The following is a 23,929-nucleotide window of genomic DNA, read 5'->3' as shown; positions in this document are numbered from 1 at the left end:
GAAAAATGGAATAGCCCAGGGCCAGGTTATGCCTGGCCCCATGCAATGTGGCTGGGGAGAGCACAAGGAGTCTCTCTCATCTTTGCACATTGCATGTTCCATTTCAGGGGCTTACAGGACTGAGATCTGGGTCTCTTTTGCACTCACTTATCCAATTGCAGAAAACACATTTTTGCTGTTGCAAAGTGAGAACAGATCAAACCTGCCCTGAAAGGTATATATTTTGTTCCATGTTTAGGAGCTACAATGTCCTCCTTACAAAACTGTTAATCCGGTATTGACTTCCCATCTCCTCGTCATAAATGCTGATCTTTAGTTTAGGAGTAATTTTAATGGGTTTCACAAAAGTCCCGTTCAGCCCTTTTTGGTCACTGCAACATAGCGCCTTGGGGGCTGTGCAGGGATGGCAAGGCTTCAGTCTCCAAATTGAACATCTTTCTTACACAAAGAAGAAAATATTGCAATAGATCCAAAGAAGAAAATAAATTCCGCTGTCATTGATGCCTGGTGGGTCTCCATGCATTTCAGTGTGGTTGCATAGATGCAAATGGCAGCAGAATTTGGCTCATTTCCATTAGTAAACAGTAAATAAAACTGTGTGTATGGTGACGCTGTAGTAGAACAAGGGTCACGGAAATTTGACATAACTCCAAAAATGAAAATACAAGCTTTTAATTGGTGCTTGTATTCTAATAGAATACAGATTCATAGAATTTTAAGGCCTGAAGAGGCCATTCTGATCATCTAGCCTGATCCCATTCTGTTGTGTTACTATTCATTTCTTCACCCCACCCCCTGTCCCTCTGGATTTTAGATTAATTTGAAACTCTCAGTTATTTTAGAATTAGTGGTTAGACTCTTCTGTTGTGTACTGGTGGATTTTCCCAAAACATGCCTAACATAGGCTGTTCAGTTGTGTTACTGCCTCCAAAAAGTGATCCAAATTCACAAGCTTGTCTTGAATATAAGGGGGCTAGTAAGAAAGATTCAGTAAGAGTCTGTACTTACTTACCTGTTTGGGTTTTTTTGTTTTGTCATTTGTTCTTTTACAGAATGCAAAAGGATAGAAAGATTAGATGTTGTGTTTGTGATAGATGGATCTGGGAGCATAAATTCCTTAGAATACCAGACCATGAAAAAATTCATGATTGACTTGGTGAAAAAATCTGATGTCGCTCCAGATAGAGTTCAGTTTGGAGCTGTAAAATATTCTGATGAACCAGAAACGTTTTTCTACCTTAATACATACGCAACAAAATCCGAGATTGTTGAGGCTATCCAGAATGACATAACTAAAGGAGGTTCAACGTACACAGCCAAGGCAGTTGGCTATTCGGAAGCTCTGTTTGCTCAGGAGCATGGAGGCCGCAAGAGCAGGGGAGTTCCACAGATTCTTATAGTGATAACAGACGGTGACTCCCAAGATGCAGCACAGCTCGGTGACACAGCCAAGAGATTAAGAGACAATGGAATTATTATCTATGCTGTTGGGATAGAAGGAGCAAAACCTGATGAGCTTTTGGCCATGGCTGGATCAAAAGACAAATATTACTATGTGAATACATTTGAAGGACTCAAAAACACATCTGTAGCAATATCAGAAAAAATATGTGATGATTCAAAACCAGGTAAGTGTTTGTTTTACTAGTCTATACTGTTTAAACTTTCCTCATCGTTTTATTTAAAAATTGGCAAAGATGGGGAGACACATCTCTAAAATTTCAAAGCAACGTGTATGGCTTCATTTGTATATCTAGCTTCCTGTGGTATTTTCTCTTTAGCAAGGCAAGCTATAGGCAAAAGCGAAAGTTTCTTAAAGCTTATCCTTACTTGATCCTACAACGGAGGATTTTCATTGCTTAAATGGTTGATATTATTGTTAGTCTGTGCAGGTTCAAAACTTTCATAAAGGTAAAATTAGGGCACTAACCTTTCACTTTAAAAGGCCTGAGTTCAGGTTTCACTTTGATTAGACTAGTTGTTGTGGGGATAGGCATTTATCTACATCACAAAAGCACCACATGCTTTGGCCTGGTTGATGAGCTCTGCTGAGGAAATAGGCAAGAACAGGCAGCTGGGGACTATTGCAAGTGGCAATCAAAATGCAGTGGCAATTATGAGGAAACTTACACCATGCAAACTGCACAGCGGCCAGTGGTGGGCAACCTGCAGCCTCTCAGGGAATCCACTGGCAGACTGTGAGACTGTGTGTTTACTTTGACCGTCCACAGGGATGGCCGCCTGCAGCTCCCAGTGGCCACAGTTCGCCGTTCCTGGCCAATGGGAGCCGCAGGAAGTGGCGGCCAGCACATCCCAGCGGCCCACAGCTTCTTGCAGCTCCCATTGGTTGGGAACAGCGATGTAAACAAACTGTCTTGTGGCCCACCAGCGGATTACCCTAACCGGCTGCAGGTTGCCCACCAGTGCTCTAGTCCCATACAGTTACACGTAGGTCTACACTTCCAAACTCCTGTGCTGTATAAAAACACACATTTGAATGACCAACTAGTCAGATTCATCCTCTTTTGCTTGTCCATGCTCCTGTCTATTTGCCCACAGGCCATAGGAGGGATCACAGAGATCTTTGCATCCCAGAGGAGTCACTTGCATCTTGGCAAAGAGACACTAAAATGCTACTCCTACTAGTGAGGAAATCCAGTTTGGTAGGGTTTTATGCCCACTTCATGCTTGTGTACTGGAGCGTGTAATGTTGAAGTCAGTGGAGAATTAGGCCCCACAATTTCTATTTTTCCTAATGCCCTTCTCTGTCCCTTGTTAAAAATCAGTACTTTAGGTGCACTTTCTAGGTTGCTGGTCTGTGCAGCTAGTTGAATGATTTGTTGCAAATGAATTGTCAAATTTGGTCCTTTTTAGTGTTTGAAACTGTTTGCAAATAAATCCAGATTTCTAGCATATAATCCTAAATGTTCACTGATTAGCCTCTGTCATTGGAACAGGGTGGTTGGCCCCATGTGCTGGATAGCCTGGGACTAAGCCAGTCCTGATTGCAGGATGAACCACACCTGGGTTGAATCAGGAGCTGGCAGGATAAAAAGAGCAGGAAGGTTCAGGAGGGTGGGAGAGAAAGTTGCAAATAGTTTTATAGATTACAGGAGCCCTTTTCTGCCATCTGTGTAAAGGCCCTCAGTCAACAGGGGAAAAAAGCTGAAGTTGGAGGAAAGTCTCTAGGCAGTGAGGGCATGGGAGAGACCCTGAACAAGCAGGAAAGAGACTGGAAAGGCCAGCTGGGGTGAAGACTGTGAGTTTGTGTGTTAATCTCGAAAGGGACCTTGAACTGCCTGGGGCCTACAGGGCCAGTGTGTGTCAGAGGACTCAATAAATGGGATGTCTTGGGCGGGATTCTCAGAACCACTTCTGAACTATGAGTTCTAAAGGGTACTGAAAAGGGGATAACAGAGCCAGGGTGCAGCAGAATGATCTCTGGCTGCAAGGGGGTTGCCCAGGGGGCAGTAAGCAGCCCCTGTGTTACAGTGACCCTATGGGCTTTTTACTAACTGGTCACTTATTTTCTATTCATTATTTGTACTGTTAGCTGGCCAACATAAGTCACATGTTTCTGCTCCCTGATTGGATGAATGTCTTTATTCATATGGGGGGGGGGAAATTATATGTATAAATTTTCAGATGAGTGTTCAAATTAAAATTTGTGCCATTCCTGTGACTCCCACAGTTTTCTCACTTGTCTGGAAGCTGTCAGAATACTTTCAAACAATGAATAACCTGATTCTGTGGATACCATCAGTGTGAATGTGTTTATTCACAAGAATATTTACAAATTGCTGTTTGTATTATTTGACCAGTGCCCTGGGTCAGAGTGGACTGGAATCAATCTCCCCTCTTGGGGCTACTGGAGTGCTATTGTACACCAAACTTATTTAGATAGTCAGTAGTGTGATAGCTGTACTGCACCTCAGAGGCAAACACTATAGGGGCTAGATCCTGTATGGCTCCCAGGAAGCACTCACAGGCATGCCTGTGTAAACGAATAGTTGACTACGGCTGGGAGGAAGGTCATACATATTCTTATTACAATGCCTTAGGCTAGATCGACACTGACTGTGGGGTGCAGAATACATACTCTGCATGCCCCTCTACCACAGGTATTAAGAGCTTGAGACAGAGAGGCTCTGCTTAAGTAAATAAAGACATGCCAGAACCTTAGGGCATGTATCCTATACTCACTCCATGCCCAAGTCATGCCTCCCCTGTCTACACTATTTTTAGCAGTATAGTGTCCTGCTTGCGAGGAAATGCTCCAGCAAGCATCAGGCAGTGAGGAAAGGCTCTGGCAGCTCCCTATTGCCCAAGCCTTTCCCCTCCGTGAGAGCCTTTCACTGATGTGTGGATGCCCAGTACAGTGTTGGTGCAGCCTGCTTTTCACTGTGGTTGTAGCTAAACAAATCCTACACACCGCCCGCAGTGTAGATGAGGCTTTTGTCAGTTACAACAATGACAATCCTTAACTTGGCCATAAGGGGAAAGTCCAGTAAAGGGTTAGGGCTCTTGAAGCCTAGTAGTTGAGGTTCTTCTAGTCCATTCTGTTATCTGAGGACAATAGCAGAACACCTGCTGGAAATGTATAAGGGCTGCAGTTCACTGGCTTTTGGGGGGGGGGGGGGGCTTCCATGCTAGCATCCAGTTGTTGCACAGACTGCTTTCCCTTTTGTGAGAACTAGGCTGCCCCACATGCCCTGTTTTTATGTATGCTGAATACAGGGGAGCGTGGAGGTGGTTCCAGAAGCAGAAACCATCCAAAGTATTTGTAAAGGGACAGGCATATAGGCAATGTCCTTTGCCTGAATCTCTGCTCCTCCCCACGGATTCTGTGTGAGCCTGTAATAGCCCACTGTTGCTCCAGTCTCAAAAACCTCAACCCATGGAACTCTGCTCCCACCAGTGAGGAACAGAAATCCCCATCCCATGCCAGATCCAACCAGGAGATGCCTGGGAACATGAGCTCATAGCCACATCTCCCTGACCACTTAAAAAACAGCAGGAGGCGCTTTGGAGTGTTCTTAAAGTCTCTGGAGCTGGAGTTTTTCTCATTCCTCCAGCAGCAGAGCAGGGAAGAGGTGGGAAGTGCCTTCACTCACCCACAATCGGTGTCCTCACGTTATCAGAAGTTTTGTCCTCTAAAATACAAACTCTGATCTGCCTTTACACTTGCTGATTGCCCAACTGATTTGCTGTTTGTCCTAATCTCCTTCCATCTCTCTTCAACTACCACACTCATCCTGCTGTAGGATGTCAGCCTGCCTCCATCCCCCTTTCCTTCTTTTTCCTTCTGAGCTTTCCTCTTCCCCTCCCCATCTTTCCCTCTCTACACTCCCTCATGCTCAGTCTCTCCCCAAAGTGAGCTTAAAAAAACCAAATAGGATTGTGATTACTTCCATGTAATAAAAATATTAAAAAAACAAAGCAATCTCAGTGTTGTACTTGTAAGCCTTGTCCTGCTCTCACCTTGCCCACTTCCTTTGTGTTTGTCTGCACTTGTTTTGTCTTGTCTCTGTTTAGACTGAAAACTCTTTGAGGGCAGGGACCCTGTCTTTTATTTGTCTGTGAAGAGCAAGCACGTTATGAGCACTATATAAATAATAAGCTAATTTTCCTTTTGTTTTCCATTTCAGAGTGTGAAATTCAAGCAGACCTTGTTTTCTTGATTGATGGTTCCAATAGTATAAAGGCAGATTCCTTCAGCCTGGTGAAGTCTTTCTTGAAAGTTATAATAGATCAGATTCATTATGATCGCAATGTTCAAATTGGCATTGCCCAGTACAGTGACAGGTATAAAAGAGAATTCAGCCTGGGTGCTTTTCAGAACAAATCAGAACTTAACATTCAAATTCAGAACATTAAGCAGATGAAAGGAAATAGAACTTTCATTGGAGGCGCACTTAAGCGGGTGAAGGAATTCTTTGCACCAGCATGCAGCAGAAGAGCGACAAGAAACGTCCAACCAGTTTTGCTGGTAGTCACTGACGGGAAGTCACGTGATGATGTTGCTGAACCAGCAGAAGATCTGAGGAGGGAAGGTGTTAATATATATGCTATAGGAGTTGGGAATATTAGTCACGTGCAGCTCACGCAAATAGCTGGCGTCCCGGAAAGGAAGTACACTGTTAATGATTCCACTGAGCTGAAGATTATTAAAAAAAGACTAGTTGGTGACCTATGCAAACCTGATATTCCTATAAGTAAGTATAAATGAAGGGGTGGGGGGGGGGAATTCAGATTTCAATCCTGACTTCTTGCCTCTGTCCCACCTCTAGAGGTATCTTTCTTCAAACTTGTATTATTTCTGACCATCACTGAGGACTAATAAAAGCCAGGTTTGAATTTTCTAGCGACAGTGTTTATAAATTACTCTGGCCAAAATTACTGATTGGAACATGCAGGGAAAATGCTTTGTTTACATACTCCTGCAACACACAAATGGCTGCACCTGTTTTGCTCCTACTTTCAAAATAAACTAGGGGGTCGCACACTTTGTTGCTTCCATAGGTCAAGCTCGCTGCACGCACTGGGGGCTCCTTGCATTCATCTGTTCCTTCCCACAAACTCTGTTTGCTCCTCTCCCCTCCCCCTCTATTTCAGGGATTCACTGCAACCCGATCCTCATGGCAGGGGTTCTGTGTCCGCCCCCTCCCCCCAGCTTCCTCTTCTCCCCTCACCGTTCTTTTCTTTCAGTCTGAGAGAGAAGTAATTAGAGACTTGGTTGAAGCTGCTCTTAGCAGATGCCAGTTCAAAAGTTATTGTATTTCATCCAAACAGACTGAGGACTGCCATCAAGTTGACTGTAGGCTCCTCGCTATGCCCAGCCAATAGAAATTCACCTTTGGGCTGAGTCAAAGCATGCTGGGATAGCTCCATGCTCAGAAGCCTTAACAAGCTCCCTGGTGGCCACTCCTCCTTTCTTGTACTGAGCAGATCTTGGCAGAAGGCAGAAACTGACCAACTAACCTCCACTGCCTTAAAAACCGAGCTTCTGATCCTTTACAATCACTTTCCTTCGGATTATATGCCTTTATGTCAAGGTTCCCCCCACACCCATCCCTGTGCTTTTTCCCTTTGCTTCTAGGGTATCTGGATCCCCGTGCTATTCTGATTTTTAGCCTGCAAGTCATTGACTCAGAGGAGCCTCCTTTTTACTTTCCCATTGAAGAAAGGAGTTGATTTTCCTTTGCCTTGCCTGATATTTGACTCTTCACCTCCTCTTTGGGCTGGTACTTTCTCTGCCCTCCCAGCCATTGTCAGAGCACTGAGCTGCCCTCTCCTTTCTTTCACGAGAGCCTGGTCCTAGAGCTTGAGACTAATGAAAACAAATCTTCTCCAGACTGGGGAAGAGTGTCACTTGCTTCCTTTTCCCTGTCTGCCTTTGTCCTCTTTCTCTGGTGTGGGGGTGCAGCTGCTCTAACACTGACATGTAGTAGCACTGCCAGTAGCAAGAGCATAGGAAGATGTAATTGGTGGCAAAAGAAACGAGTGATTTGGTCACAAGGTGAAGACCTACCATAATTTATTCTTTTTAAAAAGAATATAAATTTGAATATTTGATTTTAACCTTTTCAATTGAATCATCTTTTATTTACACATTGCAAATTCTTTACTTTCTTCCTACTTCATAGCTTTAAATTCCTAAAGTGGATGTTTTATACTTATTTCTCCAATTAGTTTCCTAACTGTTGGAATTTGAGCTTTTAATAAGACTTTTTTCAGTTGAGAGATTTCACTCTTAAAATACTCATTTATGCAGAAAATGATAATTCCAGTTCCCCATTAACCCTTACTGTGAGAACAACACAAACTAGATGTGCTATATTTACAACAACACAATCTTGGATATATTGAACTTCCATAAGTCAAGAAACTGACATGCTTTGCCCAGGCTGTACTCCTCCATCAGCGGTTGCAGTTGGGAGCCATTGGGACTTGTGTTCTTTATGTGGTTTTGAAATCTCTTTGATCTTTAAGCTCATATTTAATAATTAACCCTAGGAAATTTTTTAACAAATGGGCCATTTGTATAAATAAAAGTTCATAATAACTGTTAATGTACTGAAAGTCTAAACTTCTTGGTGTTAATGCAGAAGCTGCCTTGCTCTGAAGTGAGACTGTCACAAAGTGTTTCATAAAAATACAAGCACTCATGCATATATTTAAGAGTAGCCTCATTGTCTAATCATATGAGTAAAGTTAGATACCTGCTTAGATGCCTGTACAATCAGGGCTTTAATTTTCAATACTTTTCTTTTGCCGATAGCAGTTTTGTAAAACTCAAATAAGATACCCCATTTTATTTAAAAAAGCAGCATTTATAATGAAGTGCATTGTAAATTTTATTCTAAAGTTGCAATAGCACAAAATTTCAAATTAATTTTATAAAGGCCTAACTTAACTTTTTAAAAAAATATTGTTTTAAGTCACTTAAAATCATGATTTAAATCACCTTGATTTAAGGTGTTCCACCCCATTTGTTAGGATTGACCTACATGTGAAACAGAATTGTCAGTATGTCAGATGTATCGAATAGACTGTTAGTACAGCATCATTAACTCTTAAAGCACCTTCCAACATAGTGCATTATTAATTTTTTTAAGCTTCAGTCTAACTATTGTTGGGGATGGGGAATAATATGAAATTGAGCCCAGTTCTGCTCCCATTGAAGCAAACAGCAAAACTCACGTTGACATCAATGAGAGTAGAATTTGTTAAATGGTTCAGATGGAAAAATAATAGTAATTGTAATTAACTGAAAAAGTAGTTTGAAGTTACAGTGTTTGAAAGTGTGAGACAGAGTGGGGAGTTTTGACCTGGGAATGTGGCATAGGAGTTTTACTGGTACTGTCTGCATTCGTGTTGGATGATGGGTGTGACTTCACTTGAGGGATGATACATGAGCATGTAACCTGAGCCCAGGAGGGGGTTGGGTCCAGGTGATACCTTCTGCCTGGGCTGGGAAACTGGACAAAGGCTGGAGGAGGAGCTGGGCGGTGTGGCTGAGTGAGACTACTGGAGGGGGGATTGGTTTGGTTTGGACCAAGCCCCAGACCCAGGTCAATATACTAGTCAGTTCTTACCCACAAATCATGCTGTTGCCAATCCTTTAGAATCTAAAGGTTTATTCATAAAAGGAAAAAGATATAGATGAGAGCTAGAATTGGTTAAATGGAATCAGTTACATACAGTAATGGCAAAGTTCTTGGTTCAGGTTTGTAGCAGTGATGGAATAAACTGCAGGCTGAAATCAAGTCGCTGGAGTACATCCACAGCTGGGATGGGTCATTCAGTCCTTTGTTCAGAGCTTCAGTTTGTAGCAAGGTTCCTCCAGAGGTCAGAAGCCAGATTGAAGACCAGATGGAGGAGATGCAGCAGCCTTTTATAGTCTCTTGCCATGTGGCCTCTGCTTTCTTTGTCCCAAAGACCAGCTCTCCAGCACATGGCATGGAAAAACCTTAGAATTCTGTCCATAGCCATGTCCTTGCATGCCTTGCTGAGACACAAGGTGTATCTGCCTTCTCTCAATGGGTCAATTGTATAGCTGATGGTCCTTAATGGGCCATCAAGCAGGCTACGCAGTGCTGATACCAAATTGTCTGGGGTGTCACCCAGAAGCATAGCACAAGTTTGAAATACAGACAGTATAGAGACAATACTTGTAACTTTAAATACAAAAATGATACATGCATACAGATAGCATAATCATAATCAGCAAACCATAACCTTGTCTTAGACACCTTATTTGACCCCCTTTATACAAGATTTGTTGCCATTACAGGACCTTGGTTGCAACAATTATCTATACAATTCCAGTTTGTGTCAATAACGTCACAGGACCTCTCTCTACATATTCTATTCACCAGCTGTTGTCTTGTTTTCCTGTCTGTATCTGACTGAATTCTACAATTAACATGATTCTTTAGCTTACTCTGTCCCCCTCTTTCTTTCTGGTCCTCCACCTAAATTTGATTGTGCATTAATTTGTGATATTTTGTTTATTCTTTCCTACTATAGCTTGTTTTGTGGACATTGTTATGGGATTTGACATCTCTTCACAAAAGAGAGGTGGCCATTTATTCCATGGACAGTCCCAGCTGGAAGCATATCTTCCTGACATTCTAAAAGCCCTCACATCCCTAAGCAGTCTGAGTTGCAATGTGGGGACAAAGACACAGAGCACTGTGGCAGTTTACCTGAACAACACCGTTACACCTATGTTCCAATTTGAAAGTGAGAAAATATGGAAAAACCTGAGCAAGATCCTGATCGACAAACCATCTCGTCTCAATGGCAACTTCCTGGAGTCACTCTGGAAAACGTTTCCTAGCAAACCTGATGATCAAAATCGAAGGAAGGTAACCTAATCTCTTACACCGAGACTTTGGACCAAAAATAAGTTCTTTTGTTTTAAATCTGCTGTTGACTTCCTGTGATTTCAAACTCTCTATCTTTCTTTAGGTTTTACTTGTATTTTCAGATGGTTTGGATGAAGATGTAGAAGAACTTGAACAAAAGTCAGAAGAACTCAGAAAAAAAGGTATCTTAAAGTGGACAAATATATTTAAATTAAATTACTTTGAGAGGGTCTGTAAGAGTGTTACTCAACCCAAAGCTCTTCTGCTGAAGAAAGCAGGGCCGGCTCCAGGCACCAATGAAGGAAGCAGGTGCTTGGGTTGGCCAATGGAAAGGGGCGGCATGTACAGGTCTTTGGCGTCAATTTGGCGGCGGGTCCCTCAGTCCCTCTCTTCCTCTTTGAGCTGCCGCCAAAGGACCTGCCACAGAAGAATGAAGCGGCGCGATTGAGCTGTTGCCGAAGTGCCGCCAATCGGCTTTTTATGTGTAATTTTTTTCCCGCTTTGCCGCTTGGGGCAGCAAATAAGTTGGAGCCAGCCCTGGAAGAAAGGCAGGTGAAAAGGGGACAGAAGAAAAATGAATGCCTTCCCTTTTAGCAACCAGGATATGGAGATAGAGAGAGACATTAATTCAGAGTGCTATGTCCTAATATTGCTTTTTGTTTGCCTTGTCATGAAGCTTCCATGCTTGATGATGTGGTGTGATAACCCACAATCATCACCAAGTGGTACAAGGTCATGAAATAAATATAGGAAAAGCACCAGATTTGCTCAGCACCTGTCACTGGGAACAGATTTTCAAAAGCATGCGGTTCCTCGGATTGTGGTGCTGATGGTTTGATTCTCAAAAGCGCTCATATGTACCCAATGTGCTGAGCTTTTGTGAAAAGCTGGCCACTTATTTTGGTGTATATACAGGAATTGAGTTTTTTTTTGTTTTGTTTTTTAAATATCTACTCCTAAATGTGAGTGCTGAGCTCTTTTGAAAATTCTGGCCATAATGTTGGGATATTTGTTTTCAGTCTATTGTATTCCATTTTTGGATTTACCTCAGCTGATGATCTAGCCCAGTGTGTTTCTTCTCTTCAGCTTTAAACTTAATTTCAGTACAAGGCAGTGTTATTTTGAAAATTAAAAACTTGGTTTCAGGTGAAAGGATAAAATATTCTGGACTACTTGTGCGGCCAGCCACAGTGGTCACATGTTCTTTGATGCTCAAGCTTCACTCAGAGAATTCCTTCCACGGTTGCTACTGATTCCAGATTGCCACTGGCCCATTTATTTTCTATAAATTAATTATGGACTCTTAAAAACAAAATGTGAAGATAAATCATGATTTTCATTCTCTAATCTATAATCTTTATTTTTACCCTTTATAATCTGAATTCCTACACGCAAGGATCCCATCAACTAAATAATTGTCTAAGATTTTCATTTGGATAAATGTTTTTATGTTTTGCTCATTTATGGTCAATGTTTTAAATAGGATTGGATGCACTGATAACCGTTGTTCTGGAAGGAGCTTCCAAATTTAATGAGCTTCAGTACATTGAGTTTGGAAAGGGATTCGACTACATGACTCAATTAACTATTGGCATGAGAAATATCGCCAAAGCACTGTCCAAGTATGTGGTAAGTCATTCAGAGAAGCTCCAGTGTGTCTAGTTAGAGTTTTGATGAAGGCCCTAGTCATTTTCTTAAAGAACTGAATAAGGCTCACAACTGAACTGAGAAGAGTACAATAGTCACGGAGGGGAAGATTCTCTGGTATGCTCGGGCTGCTTTGTGCCACCACTGGTGGCATAGAACAGGCCTAGAGTCAACTTGCTGAGCAAGTTGACATTTCCCACTGTGTAAGAGAATCTTCTCATGGTACTGGAGCAGCCCACTTAGCTTGGCAGTTGTTGGTGCAAGGAGTGTGGCTGGGGAGGGGGGCGGGAGGAAAGAGTGAGGCTGCTCGAATTTAGCCTGGGACCAGACCTGGTTGCCAGATAGCCCCAGGATCAGGGTGCTGCAAAGGCCTGCTGCACTGGGTGGTGCCACAGCTGAGGATCTAGCCTGTAGAATGCAAGGCACAATCCTGCTCCTTCTGAATTAAATGCAAAACTCTCAATGTCTTAAATGTGCTCAGGATCAGGGAAGTATGAATGAAAAATGAAGTTTCACGGGTTGTTTGTTCCTCTTTTCAAGACTAGCGTTGCTGAAAGGATGTGCTGTGCTGTTTTTTGCAAGTGCATTGGGGAGGAAGGTGGAATTGGACGCCAAGGGAAAGGAGGAGCTAAAGTAAGAATGTTTTTGTGACACTTCATCTGGATTGTAATTATACGGGGGCCGGCCAAATCCAGGAAAATGGAAGTGTTGGAGCTTTATAGGAAGACTTTTTTATTGCCTGTGTTGTATCTATTCTCAGGGCTTGTCTACACTTAAAATCCTGCAGCTGTGCTGCTGTGGTGCTCCAGTATAGATACTCCCTACTCTGACAGGAGGGATTGTGCCGTCGGTGTAGGTAATCCACCTCCCCGAGAGGCAGTAGCTAGGTAAACCAAACAACATGAGATCTATTAAAAAATAAATAAATAAATAAAAATAAACTCCAAAGTTGAATTGGCTCCTAAGGCATTTAAAAAAAAATATGAGATGAACAAACACAAAATACTCACAGCATAAATAGACCCTGTGTGTACCACTGACTGGCACAACCATGCTGAAAAAATGTACTCTAGTACAGGGGTGGGCAAACTGTGGGCTGAGCAGTTTTAAGCCGGCCCGCGAGCCGCACCATGCGGCTGTGCCCTGCTCCAGTGGGGTGCTGGGTCCGGGGCCGAACCACACGGCTCCCGGAAGCCGCAGCATGGCCCCACTCCAGTTCCTATGCGCTCCAATGGGAGCTGCAGGGGCGGTACCTGCAGATGGGGCAGCGTGCAGAGCTTCCTGGCCACACCTCTGCATTGGAGCTGGAGAAGGGACATGCCACTGCTTCCAGGAGCCGCCTGAGGTAAGCACTGCTCAGAGCCTGCACCCCCGAGCCTCTCCCCACACCCCAACCACCTGCCCCAGCTGTGATCCCCCTCCCACTCTCCTTGATCCCAGCCCAGAGCAACCTCCTACACCCCAGGGCCACATCACGGAATAGAAATTATATGGCGGGCCATGAATACTCACAAAATTGGGGTTGTGGTACAGGAGGGGGTGTGGGCTTTGGGGATGAGAGGTTTGGGGTCTATCCTCTGATCCCACTGAGGAATACCAAAAGAAACTACACCATCTGCTCAAGAAATTCCCAGCTACAGTATGGAAACAAATCTACATGGACACAGGTCGGATTATGAACAGGAGGCTGCCAGGCAACTCTCGTCCCCTAGTGCCCCTCCTCTACTTGCGCTACATTGATGACATCTTCATCATATGGACCCATGGAATGGAAGCCCTTGAAGAATTCCACCTGGACTTCAATAATTTCCACCCCACCATCAACCTCAGCCTGGACCAGTCCACACAAGAGATCCACTTCCTGGACACTACAGTGCAAATAAGTGATGGTCACATAAACACCACCCTATACCGGAAACCTACTGACCGCTATAAGTACCTACATGCCTCCAGCTTCCATCCAAGACGCATCACACGATCCATTGTCTATAGCCAAGCCCTAAGATACAACCGAATTTGCTCCAGCTCCTCAGACAGAGACAAACACCTACAAGATCTTTAGCAAGCATTCGTAAAACTACAATACCCAACTGGGGAAGTGAGGAAACAGATTGACAGAGCAAGACGGGTACCCAGAAATCACCTACTACAGGACAGGCCCAACAAGGACAATAACAGAACACCACTGGCCATCACATACAGCCCCCAGCTAAAACCTCTCCAGCACATTATCCACGATCTACAACCCATCCTGGAAAATGATCCCTCACTCTCACAGACCTTGGGAGGCAGGCCAATCCTAGCTTACAGACAACCCCCCAGCCTGAAGCAAATACTCACCAGCAACTACACACCACACCACAGAAACACCAACCCAGGAACCAATCCCTGTAACAAACCTCATTGCCTACTCTGTCCCCATATCTACTCTGGCGACACTATCAGAGGACCCAACCACATCAGCCACACCATCAAGGGCTCATTCACCTGCACATCCACTAATGTTATATATGCCATCATGTGCCAGCAATGCCCCTCTGCCATGTACATTGGCCAAACCAGACAGTCCTTCCGCAAAAGAATAAATGGACACAAATCGGACATCAGGAATGGTAACATACAAAAGCCAGTAAGTGAACACTTCAATCTCTCTCTGGTCATTCTATTACAGATTTAAAAGTCACTATCATTGAACAAAAAAACTTCAGAAACAGACTTCAAAGAGAAACAGCAGAACTAAAATTCATTTGCAAATTTAACACCATTAATCTGGGCTTGAACAGGGACTGGGAATGGCTGGCTCATTACAGAAGCAGCTTTTCCTCTCCTGGAATTGACACCTCCTCATCTATTATTGGGAGTGGACTACACCCACCCTGATTGAATTGGCCCTGTCAACACTGGTTCTCCACTTGCGAAGTAACTCCCTGGTCTCCATGTGTCAGTATATAATGCCTGCATCTGTAACTTTCACTCTATGCATCTGAAGAAGTGAGGTTTTTACCCACGAAAGCTTATGCCCAAATAAATCTGTTATTTACAAGGAGTCTGGTGGCACCTTAGTCTTTAAGGTGCCACCAGACTCCTTGTTGTTTTTGTAGATACAGACTAACATGGCTACCCCCTGATATATGATTCAGTGACTCTTTTTGGTGACTTAGAGGATTCTTTTATAATTCCTAAAACAATGGTTCTCAAACTTTTTTTTGTGTGTGGACAACTTGAAAATTGCTGAGGGTCTCAGCAGACCACTTAATGATCTTTCCAAATGTTGTTTGTACTGTTAGCTAACTATTGTAAAGCGCTTTGGATAAAAGCTCTATTAAAAAAAAATCTTAATGATCGTTTTTTGTTCTACAAATAAAAGCACACAACTCATATTTTAATATCAGTAGTCTTACCTTTCTAATGCAATGGATGTTTCCTTTCTCCTTCACCGTGGCAGCTCCCAAGGTGGGGCTGGGAAGGAGGGGGGGAGGGCCTCCCCTGCCATGGCAGCCCCCAAGTTGGGGAAAGTTGCCTATTTCTCAGGCCACCGCAGACTTGCATCTCCCAAATTCCCCCTACCCCCTCTTCTCACCCCACTGCCTCCTCGCCACCTGCCCCCTATTCCCTCCCCAAGGCCACCACCTCCACTAATTAGGTGTGTGGCCCTTCATTCTCTTGTGTGCGGCTGCCCAGACACACACCTTAGAGGGAACTATCCACGGACCACCTGAATGGAGCTCATGGACCACTGGTGTTCCGCGGACCACAGTTTGAGAATCTCTGTCCTAAAAGAAGTTGAGATATTAAGAAATTAAAATGATTCCTCCCTGTAGGTTATCTATTTAACCTTCTTTGCTGAACCCATTTCTCCAATTTTTTTTTAGAGTGCTTTGAATACAGTCGACAAAGGAATGAAATTTGCAATGTACAAAATAAAACTGCCTTTGGCAAAATTTTAGCCGTTCCTAAATAAAGTACTGTGTCAGGACAATCCTTAATAGTTTCACCTTTTTAAGCGAAGAGAATTTTAGTATTAATCTTTACTTTTTCTGTCTGAATTTCAGGGATCTAAAGGTATAAAAGGCAGTCGAGGACACTTAGGAGAAGAGGGAGAGCCGGTAAGTTATAACATTTGACTACATTTTACAGAGAAAAAAATACTTCAAAACTTAGTGCCCATAAAGACTTTTTGGGGGGTCAGTATTTAAAAAAAATGTAATAACCTGATGGGGAAGGGGGGATTTCCTAATCTTGATAGCAAAGAAATCATTCTGATAAAATGGTCATAGATTTTTTTTAAAATCAGCATTTTGTCAATGTTTAATACTCTAGAATTGTAGGTAATTTAGAGTTCCTTCTCTTTTAGAAATTAAAAAAAAAAAAAAAAAAAGAACTTGGGGATCTCTTGGAGAAACTTTTACATAAATTCTTGATGAAAATCCTGTTGGTCTACATGAGAATTCTTGGCTTATATTTTTTTCCAAATATTAAGAAATTAAAATAATTCCTCCCTTGATTCCTGCCTCAGTGCAGGGGCTGGACTTCTTGACTTCTCAAGGTACCTTCCAGGCCTATATTTCTAAGATTCAATAAGCAAAGGGAAAAGAGAGAAACCTAATTTTCAGCAAGTAGGCAGGCAAGTATTTGCATGTGAACTAAATATTTACATGCAAAGTATGTGTACAAACTGGTGCACACACATTCCTATATAGGTGCCTATTTAGTTCAGAACTTATCTAGCCGTGTGTGTGAATAATATCCCCAATAGTATGCAAAGTAGGTATGTATTTGCATGCACATTCACTATTGGACCCATAGTATGCATTTATGTAATCTTTGCTGTCTGCAAGCTGCTGAGATGGAGTACATGGCACAAGAAAGACATTAGGAAACGTTTTCTACTAATATGCACCACTCCATTTATAAATCATTGGGTTTCATGCCTTCTGTGTTTCCATATACACGGCTTGATTCATCATTCGATTACTCCACTGTGTAACCCATGGAGTTACATGGGCATAAAACTGAGTAACCTAGTGGTGATTCAGGCCCAATAAAAGGAAACAGTATTTTCAGTTCTGACTATTTGTTTCAGATTAAGAAACACAACAGATAGGAAGGACTATATTTATGCTTTTTTCCACTCTCTTAAACCATACCTGTTAATGGTGTGGCTCCTGAATTATCGCTTATAGCGGAATGTGCTTGGGTGCACTCAGACAGAAAATATCAGCACAGCGCATGAATGTAGTCTGACAAGTAAAACACTAGTAGAACTGCATGAGTAGCAACATGAGAAGTACACCAGAGACACTGTTCTAACACTTGATAAGAGGCAAGTTAGATTGTATTTAAGGTCTAATTTGGGATCATGATACTATGGAGCAGATTCATGGCCCCACTTGCTTTGCACTGCTCAGACTCTGCCCTCCTCTCCCCTTGGAGAGTCCCACGAGGGTGTAGAGCCAGCATAGCTTCTGAACTGCACCACACTCCTGTGTAACAGAGCAGAATTTGGCCTTTGGACTGTGCTCACTGAAAAAAACATGGATTGATTATTTTTCTTGCCCACTGGGCCTAGGCATTCATTGCAGCAACACCCTCTTCCTCCTCTGGCCCTCCCCTCCCGCTGCACCGTCTCTTCTCTTCCCACCCCCCACCCTCCCAGCAGGAACTCTCTAAGTAGGGTAGTATTAAGAGCAGAATGAAGGAAAGTGCCCCACTGCTATCTGTAATGGAGGTGAGCAACATTAATTGTCAATTTGCCTTTTCAATTCAGAACTTTCTTTTGCATTATGCAAAGTGATTACACTTGGTATGAAACTCTTATATAACTATCAGAAGCTTGTAATGTTTTGTAAGCACTCTGGAGCGAAACTACAGCGGTTTTAACTGCACAAGCACTTAGCTCAATCTGAGTCTGCTCAGGCTTGTGAAACATGTAGCTTATGTGGGGGCTTTCTCAGAGATTTACCATATTCATTAACATACACGCTCCCTTTCTAGTATTACATCTCATGAATATAGTCATCCTCTGATCAAACATGTGATCACTCTCCTTACAAACTTCATATTTCATTTACTAGGCAGGATATACTGAGATGTGTTTTTCATTCTCTCTCTTTCAGGGTTCAAGAGGACTGCCTGGACCAATGGGAGAGCCAGGGAATAAGGGATGTGATGGTAGTACAGGTCCTAAAGTAAGAATCTACTGACTTTATTTTAACTCAGCAAAATGTCTTTGCATTTATTTTTTGTTTATCTCATTCAAACAAATATTTGTTGTAATTCTTTTCAGGGATTCCAAGGAATATCTGGTGAAAAGGTACAGTACTGATACTTATTTTCTGAATAACTTTGTGTTGATTTGACTACAAATCAGGTGAGATGGCTGAAAGCATAAATAAGAAATGAAAGTGCATTAAAGGAGGGAGAAGAGAAAAGGTATACCCTCACCTTCATATAAACACGTTGTCTTAATTCATCTTCCCGTGTAAGTATCCTTAAGTTTGAAGATCTTTGGGATGAGCCTGATGCTGTTTAAAGGCTCGATCCTGTGATCTTTACCCAGGAGTTGACTCCCAAGAGAATAGAATCCGATGCTAAGTGATTCTTGGATTCATCACACTGCAGATTATTTTTGTTTAATTCAGGGCTTGGGGATTCACTTTTGCTTCCTGCAGTAAGATTGTAAAAACTTACTGTTACCCCTGGTGCCTAGGCAGCCCTCACTGGAAATGCCAAAGTCAGGGCAGGCTGCAAAAAGGAGAGCAGATTCTCCCAAAGACTGGTCATTAACACTGAAATAAACTCACCAACCAGTCACAGAGTGAGCTTCTGATCCTCCCCCATTGGTTATCAAGAAGCAAAAAAAAGAAATCACGCAGCTCCCTTTATTGCATTCCAGTTCTCTGGCTCCCAGTCAGCACCTAGGTCCAGTCCAGTGAGTTATTTTAAAACTCTGCTCACATATACAAAATGTTCCTCTGACCCCAAAGGGCCAGCCATGTTACTGGGTCAGTATAGGTTTGGATCTTACCCAAAATACCATGCTGCCAGCCAATCTTTTAGTGTGTCAAACTAAAGGTTTATTATAAAAAAAAAAAAAAAAAAACAAGAAGAAGAGAGTTGTAAAATGGTGAAGCAATCAAATACATACAGAGACTTCAACGTCCATATATCGGGTTCTTAGCAGTATTGGTAAGTTTGCTGCCTTGAAAGTCCCTCTTGAACACATCCACAGCTTGGATGGGTCATTCAGTCCCTTGTTCAGAGCCTGTTATAGAAAAGTTACTGCAGAGACCAGAAGCAGGATTGAAGAAAAAATGGAGATGATGATGATGCAGCCAGCTGCCTTTTAAATTTCTTTTGCCACGTGGCTTGTACCACTTTTGTTCCAAACACAAGTTGTCCAGCACAGGCCATGGAAAAACCTTAGTTCTGTCCATAGGCATGCCCCTATATGCCTTGCTGAGTCATAAGCTGTCTTCCCTGGTTCCTTTCAATGGGTTCATTGTACAGTCAATGGACGTTGATGGGCCATCAAACAGGCTAGGCAGTGCTGATGCCAATCTGTCTGGGGTGTCACCCATAAAAACAGCACAAGTTTGGAAATAGAGAGATGCCTTCATATCTATAACTCATAATACAAAGGTGATACAAACATATTAATAAGATTATCATACTTGGCAAATCGTAACACATTTGCAGAAACCTCACACGTCATGTCTGGTCAGATTCCTTGTATTTTATAATATTGGTGTCAACTATATCATAGTGTCCCACATAATCCATATAGCATCACACTCACATTGAATTATAGAAATATTCACGTTACTGAAAATATAATTTGACGTGACCATCGCCACATGGAGCCAGCACCCTATTAGCAATTATGCAGGGCCATTATGTATTGCTTGTGTTTAAGACACCAGTTTTACAGTCAAGAAAAAACAAGTCATTAAAAACAAAATACATGTCCCTGTTAAGGCTTCCATGTGACATAAAGAAAAAGAAATGTACTGGAATGACATAAAAGTTGGGTATCATTTTGACTTACTGGTCTTTTTATTGGTAAATACTGTTCACGTTGGTCTCTTCCTCCTCATTCATTGTAGTGGTCACTTTAACTTTGGAAGTCTATCTGGACCCTTACAGTTGACCAATAGCCTGGAGCATCAAAGGAAAATAAATGTGCAGATGCACTATTTTACAGCCTCATTCTGCTCCTGTTCAAGTCCATGACAGCCAGGGACTGCAGTGAGTGTACTACTGGGGTTTTAATCCCTTTTAGCCTGTTTCGAGGGTTGGACATAGTGTCTATTCTACTGTTGTACTTAGGGCAGATGTAAGAAATGAGATATTAAGCATTAATTTGTATATTTTTAAAATCTGGATGGCTTTGGCTTCCCTGGTCAGCTATGGGAGTTCACATGGACACCATCTTTGCTGGACTGAGAGCACATAGTGGTTATTTAGATCACTGGGTCTTATATAATCCCTATCACTTTTGCTACCTCAGGGAGACGACGGGGACAACGGGATTGATGGAATTAATGGAGAGCAGGTAAATAGTTTTGCTTCTCATTTTCTGTTGACATCAATGAATGTTTTTTAAAATATGAAAACATTACTACTTTTTTTTTTCATTAAGGGATCACTTGGGTATCCAGGAAAGATCGGAGAAAAGGGTGACCCAGGCTACATGGTAATGATTTTTATTATCTTATTTGGGCAGGTTTTAATTTGAGAGCAATCAGATAGGTATCTCATGAGGCTGTCCCAGTGAAAAAAACTTTAACTAAATACCTGGAATGGGGAATGGTTTGATACATCAGTAAATTTGTGGTATTTCAGCTTATTAGAACTGGCATCAGAACACTAGTCATAATTTGTGTTGCATTAGAAATGGGGTGATCCATCTCTGCATAATCTCTAAGGTATTGTTTTGCTTGAAAATGTCCATTGTAAAGTTGTTCCATACAAAATGTTTCTACTTCAGAGGTGTTAGAACAAATGTAGAATCTGAAAATGTCGACACCAAAAAGCTCCCCTTTAGGGCCAGAATTGATCTATATTTAGTGGCAAAAACTCCATTAATGCAGAGTTAAGGTTATTTGGTGGTATGTCGTCCCTTGCAGAGTGTTGAGCTGAGCAAAACTCAAACGTCTGAAAAGAGGGAAATGCAGAGTTGAGGTTGCATGGGCAACCTTATTCAGCATTGTGCCCCATAACAAACACCGCTTCATTCTGCCAGCCTGATAGTCCACCTCCTTTTACAACCCATACACTCTCATTTAACTCTGCATTAATGGAGTTTTTTGCTATTTAATTTCCTAGTTTTTTTAATCAGGAAAAATGTCAGTAGTCATTTGGGCAGTTGTACATACCAGGTCCTGCAATCAGTCGGCAATCCTCATGTCATGATGTACTCCTTGCTCTACAACAAACTCCTGCAACCTCGTGATCCAGGTTTGTTGGCAAGCCTGGCAGTGCACATATATTTCTTTTCCCTCAGTGCTGTGAGTTTCTAACCTCTGCACTGTCTGTCTTTGAAAACCCCAGGGTATTCTGCCCTAAGATCAGGAAGCAGCCACTGGCACCCCCACTGGCAAGTGAAATACAGATTTTTTTTTTTCCCCCCTCAAGCAACAATCCAAGCTTTGGCTACCACCCATCCTCATTACCAAACCCATCTGCAAATGCACCTCTTCCTCTCTCCCTCCCACCTCACCTACACACAGTCCTCTGCTTCCATCTTCTCCCCATCCAATATAACACAAATTTTGGTTAGACCGACTGCTGATTATCCTGTTGTTGTGTTCATAGTAAGCCTTCCCATAAAATAAAGTCATGTATTATAACAGAGAAGTTGTAGCAAGCAACATGAGTTATTTAATTCTTTATTGCACAGCTGTACAAAGGTTCAGACTAGAAATATCAGTGACGGGGTGTTCACCAGGGCAATGGCATTGGCACATTCCCTCAAACTACTCAGGCATCCATAAAATGGCTGCATAGAAACCCTCTCACAGCTTTTTCGTTATTGGCTGTAATCCTGCCATACGGCATGTCTGCGGAAGCAAAGAAGTGAATGTGTTCTTAAATATCATTCACAATTTGGGTCCCCCAAAGACTTAATGGGAGCCATGCACTACCTTGGGTAAAAAATGACCAATGGAGACCATTTTGACCTGCATCACTGCAATAGTTTGATCTCTAGCTCTGCATAAAAACAACCCACCTGGAAACTTTGGAAAAATGGCTGTTTTCCTGAGGGCATATACCTCCAGAACCCCAGGCTCAAATGGCCCCAAATGTGGGTCACTCCCACAAGTTCTAGCAAATTGCAAGAATATCCATGTGAACATTCAGACTTCAGAGCGCTTAGAAGCCTCAGCTTTAAACAAGGGTAGTGGGATGATGGCGGGAAAGGGCTCCCCTACACATCCCTCTGCAGCGTAGGAGGCTCTGAAAGGTGTGAAGTGGCCCAGTCCTGTCAGTGTGAACCTCTCGGCTAAACGAGAACATCCCATGGAGGTGAGTGCCACCTGAAACAGCTGTGTGTCAATGGCTCCATTCACCTTAGTGGGTGTTCCTATCCTGCTCCTGAGTGCTTTCCAGCCTGTGATATGCATGAAGTAGACTTGTTCTCAGCTCCCCAATCAAAGGGGCAGGACTTCCCCAGATACTGGTTCATGTGGGGTGCAGGAAAGAGGACTCATTCACTTCTAAAAGGGCAACCCCCCCCCCCAAACCTGGCTTACATGATGCTGGGGGGAGGGAAGATCCAACCCTCATAGATTAGTACAGGGCCCTCAGATCCTGGCACACATAAGGGGGCAGCAAGAGGGGCTCAGGCATCCAGAGAGGCTTGGCATCTAAAACCCAGATCATAAGAGGGGGGCTTAGATCTCCCCTAGAGGGGTAAGAGCCCTCTAGCCCTGGGCATACAGATAGGGGGAGAATGTGGGGCTGACAAGTGCCGCTGCTCCTCTTGTCCCCTAGATCCCTGCCACGCACTCTCACATCCCCCTTCCTAGTGCCTGATGCCTTCACTCCCCCAAGTCTCCCTCATCTGAGACCCCAGCCTCTCTCCCCCCCATTCCAGTTTATCCTCCTCCCCGTAACACCCCTTTCTCGCTGCAGCCCCAAACTCCTCACCCGCTAATCTCCCACTGTTCTGCCCCCTGCTTTCTCCCTCACTGCCCAGGAAGCCTTCACGTGTCTGATTTTTCTCCCAACGACTTTGGACAGGGGAGTGTGGGGGGATGGTGTGCAGTGGCAGAGCTGGGGCTCAAGGGGTTGGGTGCACTGGGTGAGCTGTGGAGTATACAGGGGTTGGGTGCCCTGGTAAAGCTGGGGCTCCAGGAGAGTTGGGGTGCTCTGGCATAGCTGGGGCATGCCATGCCTTCCTCACCTGAGTCTCCAACGTCCCCCGCCTGCCCTACCATCCACCCCTCATTGCAGCCCAAACCCCTATTCTTCCTCTTCTCCACTCCTAATACACTTCCGCACCCAGGACCAGATGACTGGAGGGTAGCTAATGCAAGGCCGATTTTATTTATTTATTTTTAAGAGAGGCTCCAGAGGCGATGCTGGCAATTACAGGCCAGCAAGCCTAACTTCAGTACCAGGCAACTTGGTTGAAACTAAAGTAAAGAACAGAATGATCAGGCACCTAGATGGACATGATTTGTTGTACAACGTGGCTTTTGTAAAAGGAAATAAAAAATACTTTTCAAAGCAGGCAAAGCCTGTCACAGGGCTGAGAAATAGAACCCTCAGCTGCAACTGGCTCAGCTGCCTACACAGCTGAGCTGCACCCGCTACTACAGAGCGTGCACTGATTGATGTGGCCAGGTTTCCATTTCTCACTACGCAGGATTTGGGCTAATGGAGCTACGTAAACTTGTATACCA

The 23,929-nt window shown here is 43.2% G+C and overlaps 1 protein-coding gene across 1 annotated transcript in view; it reads left to right on the top strand.

Annotated features, from left to right (window-relative positions):
* LOC128832396 (collagen alpha-6(VI) chain-like) overlaps positions 1-23,929 on the top strand; it is a 104,598-nt gene that overhangs the window by 26,442 nt on the left and 54,227 nt on the right. The window contains 11 exon segments of the mRNA XM_054019738.1: positions 1,053-1,628; positions 5,649-6,215; positions 10,033-10,373; positions 10,477-10,555; positions 11,857-12,002; positions 12,561-12,653; positions 16,073-16,126; positions 18,137-18,208; positions 18,307-18,333; positions 20,530-20,574; positions 20,662-20,715. Coding sequence (XP_053875713.1) covers positions 1,053-1,628; positions 5,649-6,215; positions 10,033-10,373; positions 10,477-10,555; positions 11,857-12,002; positions 12,561-12,653; positions 16,073-16,126; positions 18,137-18,208; positions 18,307-18,333; positions 20,530-20,574; positions 20,662-20,715 — 2,054 coding nt within the window.

The sequence above is a fragment of the Malaclemys terrapin genome, chromosome 2, assembly GCF_027887155.1.
Source record: "Malaclemys terrapin pileata isolate rMalTer1 chromosome 2, rMalTer1.hap1, whole genome shotgun sequence".
NCBI classification, from domain to species: Eukaryota; Metazoa; Chordata; order Testudines; family Emydidae; genus Malaclemys; species Malaclemys terrapin.
The sequence above is the reverse complement of the archived record's forward strand: the minus strand, read 5'-3'. Positions and strand labels throughout refer to the sequence as shown.